A 9,312-nucleotide genomic window follows, 5' to 3' on the forward strand; every position below is an offset into this window, starting at 1 on the left:
ACGCCCGCCGTACCGTGCCCTGTGCGAGCCGCCGATGGGAGTACTTCACCTGTTATTGAAATGGGCACAGCACGTGTGACCATTAGGGGACATTATACAATTCTTTTATTTATCGTCCCTAAGCACTGTCTACACGACCTCATTCTCAGCCTCAATTTCCATTCAAAAGACTCTGCCCAAATTGACAGATCCGCAATATTGTACAGTTGGATCTGCTGTTTCCTGCCGACGCCACAAGTTGTGCTTCACAGCGCTTATATTCTGCTGAGTTTGCAAGGCTGTCACCACAGGCGGCTAGAAATGTCCTTGATGGCCAGTTTTGTCGTTCATTATTGCCCTACCGAGCACCATAATTGAGAAACACGAAAACTGAGCTCGCGTGCCCATTATAATTTTTGGATTTTCTATGCATGTGCTTCTGCATGGCATCGCCACAGCGCATTTCGCATCTTTGGAAGAAATTGAGATTTTTTATTTGGTCTCTCAATCCTTCCACAGCACCAACAGGCGTTTGGGACCTACTCCTGGTTGCTCGACACCTGCGGACGACGCTTGTCAGATTATTGCCCCTGACCTTCCTTCCTAGCAAACAACTGGCCTTCGTCACTGAAATGACCAGACGCCGGTACTCGTTGAGCCAACAAGGAAAAAGCGTGCTTTATTGTCTTGGGCGTTGTTTATATGCCCCGAGATCGCAGAGCACGGAAACGGAATATGGGGAGGCGAAAGTGACGGCCACCAGATAATCTGTGATAGCCGCGTGTGGGCTGACGTCCCAACAATCTTCTCCCCCCCCCCTTTTTTTTTCTAAGGGGAGAACCGTTCGGGGGGTCTTCGGATCCGAGTGGACCTCCTCAGGGTTGGGGTAGCACCGAGGGGCCGTAGGTCTGTTGATGCAGGCGTCCCCGCTGCAGGTGGGTCCTCTGGTTCTGGACGGCCCGTGTTGCTTTCTGGCCTTATGCCAGTGGGACACGGGACTGGTGAATTGGCCAATGAGCTGTCCGGCAGTCGCACCTTGACTTGGTCCAAGTGACGGCGTACGATCTCACCTGTAACACCATCCGCCGTTACCATCCGGGCACCTTGCGTTTCTCGGATCGTGGCCGGCGTCCAGGGCTCTCCTTGTCCAAAGATGCGTACCCACACTGGATCGCCTGTCTGCAAGAAGCCGGTTACATCGGTCTGGCAGGGGCTACGTTCGACCGGAGCAAGAGGTACCACAGCATTGTCTAGTCTAGAACGCGGCTGGAACCCCAACAGCCGCAATGCAGGTGTTTCTCCGCAGGCCAACGGGGTCCTTCGGTAACTATGCAGGATCCTCTCCCAAACGGGTTTGTAACGACCCTTGTCGGTTTGTCTTCAATTTCTGCTTCACGGTTCGCACAGCCGTTTTGCCAGTCCGTTTGACTGCGGGTGATACGGTGCGGTGCGAAAGTGTAGGACGTTATTGCGCCGCATGAAATCGGCTAACTCTTTCCGCGTGAAGTGTGGGCCGTTATCTGACACAATGGTTTCCGGTGTACCAAATCTGCTGAACGTGGTGCGGAAGGCCTCGATGGTTGAGCACGCTGTGGCGCTTTTCATGGGCACAATCTCAATCCACTTGGTATGAGCATCTACCAATATCATCAACATGTACCCTTCAACAGGACCAGCAAAATCTATGTGTAGCCTCGACCAACGTCGTCCCGCTTCCGACCAGTGCACCGCCTCCTGTCTAGGCGGCATAGGAGCCGCTTGCACGCAAACATGGCAGCTTTTTACGAGCCGCTCTATGTCAGCATCAATCCGCGGGTACCAAAACAGTGAGCGTGCCAGTGCTTTCATCGCACAGATTCCTTGGTGCGTGTCGTGCAACAGATGTAGCATCGCAGATCTGGCCTCGATGGGCACCACCACACGATGGCCCAGTACACGAGTCCCTGACTGACAGTCAACTCGTCCTTCCTGTTGAAGAATACCTTTAAAAGCTCGTCCTGTCGAGCCAGGCGTCGTGGCCAACCTTCCTGTACCCACTTCCGTACCTTGGTTAACTCTCTATCCTTTGAAGAAAAGGCCGTTAGCTGTTTGGCCGAAATTACCCCATCGTTGAGGCTGTCTGTGAGAAGAACGTACTCACAACCATCGCAATCTTCGGATTCCTCGGCAAGTGTCGATGAGGATACTGGAATCCTGCTGAGCGCGTCAGCGGGAACGTTGGCCTTGCCATCCTTGTGCTGAATATTGTAGCTGTAGGCGCTCAAAATAAGGGCCCAGCTCTGGATCCGGACCGCAGCCATGGCAGGCACAGGCTTGCCTGGATGGAAGAGGTCTACGAGCGGTTTGCGGACGGTTATCAAGGTGAAAACTCTGCCGAGCAAATAGGCACGAAATTTGAGCACACCAAATACCAATGCCAGGGCTTGCCGCTCTAACTGTCAATAGTTACGCTCTGCTTGGGAGAGTATGCGGGAGCGGAAGCCGACCGGACGTAACACACCTTGACCCACATAGTGGGATAGCACCACTCCGACTCCGACTGGCGACGCGTCGCACTCGAGAATTAGAGGCTTGTCGCCGTCAAAATGAGCTAACCACTCGGCTTCCTTGAGCCTCGTCTTCACCTCGTCAAAAGCTACCTGCTGTGGGCTGCCCCATCGCCATTTTAAATTTGTGCGGAGAAGCTCGTGCAGGGGTGCCATCACCGAGAACGCGTTCTTAAGGAACTTGTGGTAATAAGTGACCAGTCCCAAGAATGACCGCACTTCCACTGCGCTTTGCGGCTCCTTGACTTCGAAGATTGCATCAATGTTTTCCGTATTCGGCTGCACCCCATGAGTACTTATTCTGTGACCCAGGAAGTCAACTTCCGGTTGGCGAAATTTGGACTTGTCCGGATGCAACCGCACTCCCGACTGTTGGAACCGCTCCAATACTTTGCGAAGCGTGGTGCAGTCATTCTTTTTTTCTGCCACAATGACATCATCGAGATAGACTTGAACCCCTGGCAAACCTTGCAGTATTGCTTCCATGCGGCTCTGAAACAATGCAGGGGCCTATGAAACCCCGAATGGTAGTCGAGTGAAACAGAAGAGCCCCTTTTGCGTATTCACGGTTGTAAGTAGCTGGGATTCTTCATCCAAAGGAAGCTGGTTGTATGCGTCGCGGAGGTCAATCGTTGTAAAAACCTCCCCTCCGTTTAACGTGGCTAGTATATCATCGACGCGGGGAAGAGGATACTGCGCTGTAAGACAGGCTTGGTTCACTGTGACCATGAAATCCCCGCAAAGCCTTATGCTGCCGTTACGTTTCACCACTGGAACTACGGGCGCCGCCCATTCGGAGTGTGGCACTGGTTTCAACAAGCCATTTTCAACAAGCCGATCAATTTCCGCGGCTACTTGGGAACGTAGCGCGTACGGCACTTGACGAGCTTTGCAAAACCTTGCAACGGCGGTTTCTTTTAGGCGCAGGTGGGCAGGAGGACCCTTGATAAGGCCCAGACCTGGTTTAAACACGTCCGGAAATTATCTTAACAGATCTTGGACATCGACCTTTTCTACAGGATCTGTGATGGGCTCACCCTTGGCTGATACGCTGCAAACCGGCACATTAAGTAGGTCGAACGTTTTAATGAGGTCTCGGCCGCACAGCCTCGGCCCTTTGCATCCTAGGACGGTCAAGGTGCCTGCAACGGAACGCCCTCCTGTAGAAACGTTAAGCTTCACCTGTCCGCTCACCGGAAGTTTCCCGAGGAAACAAGTTAAGTTCAATGCGGAGTCTTGGAGTTTAGGCCAGGCCGCCCGATGTTTTATATACGTTGGCCATGTGATGAGTGAAACGGGTGAACCCGTGTCTAGCTGCATGGTAACCGGCACTCCGCCCCACTACAACGTACGAACCAGTGGCTTGACTGTTCCGAGGGACCCGACGTAGTCTTCCGCAGCCCCCAGCATAAATAGGCCATCAGCCTCAGCGTCGTCATCCTTCGGCTCTAGCATACTGACGTCCTGATGTGACACTCTCGGTGCGGTAGGTAATTTATCTGTGCGACGGGAGCACACCCTCGCCAGGTGCCCACGTTGACGGCACTTGTAGCATATAGCGGAACGGAACCGGCATGTTTCTGCGCTGTGCCCCTGACCTCCGCATCTGAAGCATGACATTCGGCGTCCCTCCCTCGGTGCGCCTTTCTCTGTTACCGCATACACATTTTCGTCTGACTTGGCCGCGCCTATCCCTCTTTCGTTCTCAACTGCCAGCGCTATTTCTTCGGCCTCGCTTCTGGCCAGGCCTACTTTCGCTAACAGTTGCCGACGTACACTGGAGCTTTAAAGGCAAGCCGCATACAATTCTATCCCGCGGCATTCTGTCCAGACTGTCTCCGAAATTGCATGTGTTAGCAATCTGACGGATGGCCAGAAGAAATTCTTTGACCGGCTCACCTGGCGATTGGTTGCGCGTGAAGAACTTGTACGACTGGGCTATCTCGTTAGGCTCCGGCGAATAATATTGTTGCAGAAGGGCCACGATCTCGGTGTATGAAAGTTCGTTCACCTTGTCTGGCGCGCAGCGTCCGGCAATCACGCCCACCGTGTTGGTGCTCAGCGCTGCAACGAACAAAGCCCGTTTCTTCTTCTCTTCCTTAACACCATGGCCCTCGAAGAATGCCTCTAGACGAACTTGGTACGCTGGCCATTCATCGATGGCCTCGTCGAACGGTTGTGGGCCTGTATAGCTGGCCATTCCGTTTTCCTGGTGGTGTTCGTCCGTTAGCCCATCTTCGTCGCCACTGAAATGACCAGACGCCGGCACTCGTTGAGCCAACAAGGAAAAAGCGTGCTTTATTGTCTTGGGCGTTGCTTATATGCCCCGAGATCGCAGAGCACGGGGAAGGGAATACGGGGAGGCGAAAGTGATGGCCACCAGATAATCTGTCATAGCCGCATGTGGGCTGACGTCAAAACAGTCACCTTCTGTAGTCTTATCGGGATATATCTATCGGGAGTCATCTGTCCTCATGCATTGCATCAAAACCAGTGACGCCAGTCTCATTCATAGGCGGACATATCGTGTCTCCGCAACAGAAAGGGCCATCATACAGAAAGAGGTCGACAAGATGATAGACAAGGACATCATTGAACCTTCGAGTAGCCCGTGGGCATCACCGATTGTCTTAGTAAAGAAAAGAGACAACTCGTCGCGCTTCTGCGTTGACTACCGCCACCTCAGCATGATAACAAAGAAGGATGTTTATCCACTGCCTCGTAAAGATGACGGCCTTGACTGCCTTCACGGTTCCCAATACTTTTCGTCAATTGTCCTCCGTTCCGGCTATCAGTAGATTAGCGTCGATGAGATGTACCGCGAGAAAACCGCCTTCGTCACACCGGACGATCTATTCCAATGCAAAGTCATGTCCTTTGGATTATGCAATGCGCCAGTTACATTCGAGCGCATGATGGACTTTCTCCTGCGTGTTTTGAAGTGTTCAACATGCCTCTGTTATCTCAACGATGTGACTATGTTTTTGCCAACCCTGTGGTTCCTCTGACCATTCTCTCCGTGTTTTGCAGTGCTGGCCTTCAGCTAAATTTTTCCAAGTACCCTTTCGGTCCCCGCGAAATTACCACGCTCTGCCATCTCGTAAACGCCGCAGGAATCCAAGCTGATCGGCAGAAAGTTCACGCTGTGCGAAATTTCCCGGTACCTTGTTCAACAAACGATATCAGCAGTTTTATGGGCTTATGCTATTATTTCTAGCGATTTGTGAAACCATTTGCCGACATCGCTTGCCCTTTCACTTAGCTTCTTAAGAAAGATGACTCTTCCTCTTGAGGACAACTACAACAAAAAGCTTCCTCCACGCTCATTGAGCGGCTTACAACTTCGCCGATTCTTTTGCACTTTGACCCTTCTGAGCCCACTGATGTACGAATTGACGCGAGTTGTCATGGCAAGACCGTGTCATCGCTTACGCCAGCCGCCATCTTATCACGCCCGAGCAAAATTATACGATTACTAAAGGGTCGCGGGCTCGTATGGGCGGTCGCGAAGTTTCTATCGTACCTGTTCGGTCGGAGCTTCCGCGTCGTGAATGATCATCACGCCCTCTGCTGGCGCTCTTCTTTGAAGGACCCAACTGGACGACTTGCACGTTGGGCATTCCATCTGCAAGAATATACATTTTCTATTATGTATAAGTCAGGGCACCTGTGTAAAGACGCTGACTGCCTGTCCTGCAATCCCGTGTGTCAACCGGACGATACTGATGCTGATTGGGACATCTGTGTTCTGTCCCTCTCCGGCTTTCTCCATATTGGCAACGAGCAACGCCAAGATCACGTTCTTCGAACACATATGAACCGCCTAAGCTCCTCGCCCAATAAGTCTTCCCTCGGAATGTCCGCCTTGCGTGATGGAACTTTATACTGTCATAGCTTTTGTCCTCATAGACCGGAGCTCTTCCTAGTCCTTCTAAAACACCTCCGACTAGCTGTACTCCAGCAACTTCAGGGCGGTTCTACTGCTGGACATCTGGGCATCACTCATACCTACGACTGCCTGTGGCACCGCTTCTTCTGACCCGGCATTTATCGCTATGTGCGCCGATATGTCGCTTCTTTCTACTTGTGTCAGCACCGGAAGACGCCTGCTACGCCTCCTGCTGGTTTTCTACAGCCAATTTATATCTCTACAGGGCCCTCCTTCCGTGTGGGCCTCGACCTCCTTGGCTCTTTTCCAAATAGCGTCAAAGAAAACACGTGGATCGCTGTAGCAACAGATTATGCCACGAGATATGCCATCACGCGAGCAATGCCAACCAGCTGCGCTACAAATATCGCCGACGTCTTACTATATGACGTCATCTTGCACCACGCACCCCTCGCCAGTTACTTGTGGATTGGGACTGCTACTTTCCTCTTCACAATCACATTCTCTCTCTCTCTTTCTATCAAAGCTCGTCGATGATATGCCACCCTCATGTTCAACAACACATCTGATTGCTACCGTGTACCACCCTCAAACGCATATTCTCACCGAACGACTCAACCGCACACTAACTAAAATGCTGGTCATGTACAGCCTGCCGCATCTTTAGCTATATCGCACGAGCGTCCGTCCCGCATCATTTGAGAGCCTTTAAGTGGCAATAATTAGCGAGACCACCAGAAGTACTCTCATAGGCACTAGGCCCTCTCCTGTGCAAGAATGATCTAATGCAATGTCCTCTTAGGACGAGGGACGACCATATTATTGTGGTCGTATTGCCTTGTCCATATATTTCAATGTAGTGGTCGGTATTGCCTTGTCCACCCAGGCCCGAGAGGTGGCGCGTCATCGTCTCACAGTCTCGCAAGCTTCTCAACAGCAACGCTATGACCGTCGGCACCGAGAACACCATTTTTCACCTGGTTCCATTGTCCTTCTCTGGCCGCCTTCATGTCAGGTTAGCTTATCGGAAAAAACTACGTTCCCGTTATTCTAGTCCGTACCAGATCTTACGTCAACTGTCTGACGTGACATACGAGATCGCCCCAGAATTTTAGTCTTCAGTGGCTTCCAACGTCACCAGCGAAGTGGTTCACGTCGCCAGACAAGCCCTATGCCCCCACTAGAGTTTACTAGATTAGTGGAGTGGGTCCAACGAGGGCTCTGCACTGAGGCATTTTTCATTGAAAAAAATATTCAAAGACGATCTATTGTAAATAAAACTGAAAAAGAGCGGCGGAAAGAACGCAAACGACGCAACAAAGACGGTGCGTCGAGCAGACGACAGCTACCTAGCCCGCGAGCTCACCTCAACCAATGAGCGTTGCCGAAACAGCCGGAGCCAACGTTTATTGGCGGGAGATTCAGAATAAGGCGGCGGCAGCGCCGCCACATTTTCGCATTTTTTGCTTTACCCTCGGCGTTTGCTAAGGCGTCCGCTGGACCCACTCCCTCATTCTAGTACACTCTACCACCACATTAGGTGAGGCGCTATAACCTGCACCGGGATGGAGAGAAAGAAGAAGGTGACACGAGCTAGGTAAAGACGAAGACAATGGCCGCAGCCTGACCGCCGCCTACATCGCTTGTAATTATGCATTATTCTATAATCGTGGGCCTGCTTTCTTCCTACAACAATGAACATTATATATATATATATATATATATATATATATATATATAATAATATCATAAGAAGCCAGCAAACATTGACACCAAGAACAACATAGGGGAAATTACTTGCACACACTAATTGAATTAAAGAAATGATAAATTAATGGAAATGAAAACGGATGAAAAAACAACTGTCCGCAGGTGGGAACGAACCCACGTCTTCGCATTACGCGTGCGATGCTCTCACCATTGAGCTACCGCGGAACCGTTTTCCCCATCCGCTTTCTGGGGTATTTATGTTTTACAACTAGAACTAACTCTGGGAGTGTTAGCCAGCGCCACCACTCACAAGCCTAGGGGCGGATGTGGAACATCCTTTCTGCCGCAGGCGTCACGAGCACGTCATCTTTTTGGGTGATGGCAACTGGTCAATAAACCCACATATGCTCCCTGAAGGCTTCAATGTTGCCGGATTCGAGCCCTCGTTATGTAATGAACGAGAAGAAAGGGAACCGAGGGGCCCGATTTTTATTAATGATATCATAAGAAGCCAACAAACATTGACACCAAGAACAACATAGGGGAAAGTACTTGCACACACTAATTGAATTAAAGAAATGATAAATTAATGGAAATGAAAACGGATGAAAAAACAACTGTCCGCAGGTGGGAAACGAACCCACGTCTTCGCATTACGCGTGCGATGCTCTCACCATTGAGCTACCGCGGAACCGTTTTCGCATCCGCTTTCTGGGGTATTTATGTTTTACAACTACAAGTAACTCTGGGAGTGTTAGCCAGAGTTACACTCCCAGAGTTAGTTCTAGTTGTAAAACATAAATACCCCAGAAAGCGGATGGCAAAACGGTTCCGCGGTAGCTCAATGGTGAGAGCATCGCACTCGTAATGCGAAGACGTGGGTTCGTTCTCCACCTGCGGACAGTTCTTTTATTGCGATAGCAATTATATGGACACTTCAACCGGTTTTCTGCCGTCGGCGTCGCCGTCGCCGTCGCCGTGAGGTTCTGTATAGATAAAATCTTCGCCGCGCGCCGTATGCCCCAGAGGCAGCGTGCGGGGACGCGCGCTATCACGGAGAGCGAACGCACTCAATCTCCCACGCGCAAGCAAGGAAGCGGAAAGCCAGCGCCGGAGGGAGCAGGGGGGGGCACTTCTCTGCCAACAACCGCGCTCGTCGCTCGTCCGCACAGTCTCTTATCTCTCCCC

At 51.3% G+C, this 9,312-nt stretch overlaps 1 protein-coding gene and 2 non-coding genes across 3 annotated transcripts; 1 reads left to right on the forward strand and 2 right to left on the reverse strand.

The window, feature by feature from the left end:
* Positions 1 to 807: 807 nt before the first annotated feature.
* LOC125947154 (uncharacterized) lies at positions 808 to 4,725 on the reverse strand. The gene is made up of 3 exons (XM_049671533.1): positions 4,537 to 4,725; positions 2,116 to 2,291; positions 808 to 1,297 (listed from the first exon to the last, which is right to left on the reverse strand). The coding sequence occupies exons 1-3, from the start codon at positions 4,723 to 4,725 to the stop codon at positions 808 to 810; spliced, it is 855 nt and encodes a 284-aa protein (XP_049527490.1).
* Positions 4,726 to 8,743: 4,018 nt separating this feature from the next.
* Trnat-cgu (transfer RNA threonine (anticodon CGU)) lies at positions 8,744 to 8,815 on the reverse strand. The gene has a single exon. It is a non-coding gene; the product is annotated as a tRNA-Thr (tRNA).
* A 139-nt stretch (positions 8,816 to 8,954) lies between these two features.
* On the forward strand, positions 8,955 to 9,026 carry Trnat-cgu (transfer RNA threonine (anticodon CGU)). The gene has a single exon. It is a non-coding gene; the product is annotated as a tRNA-Thr (tRNA).
* The last annotated feature ends 286 nt before the right edge of the window (positions 9,027 to 9,312 follow it).

This window comes from Dermacentor silvarum, chromosome 7 (assembly GCF_013339745.2).
Source record: "Dermacentor silvarum isolate Dsil-2018 chromosome 7, BIME_Dsil_1.4, whole genome shotgun sequence".
Lineage (NCBI taxonomy): Eukaryota > Metazoa > Arthropoda > Arachnida > Ixodida > Ixodidae > Dermacentor > Dermacentor silvarum.

Coding starts and splice junctions, on each gene's coding strand:
- LOC125947154 (XM_049671533.1), bottom strand. CDS start 4,725: ATGGCCAGCTATACAGGCCCACAACCGTTCGACGAGGCCATCGATGAA. Junction 2,292..4,536: donor GACGCTGCGCGCCAGACAAG/GTGAACGAACTT, acceptor CATCCAGGCAAG/CCTGTGCCTGCCATGGCTGC. Junction 1,298..2,115: donor GAAGATTGCGATGGTTGTGA/GTACGTTCTTCT, acceptor TAGTTACCGAAG/GACCCCGTTGGCCTGCGGAG.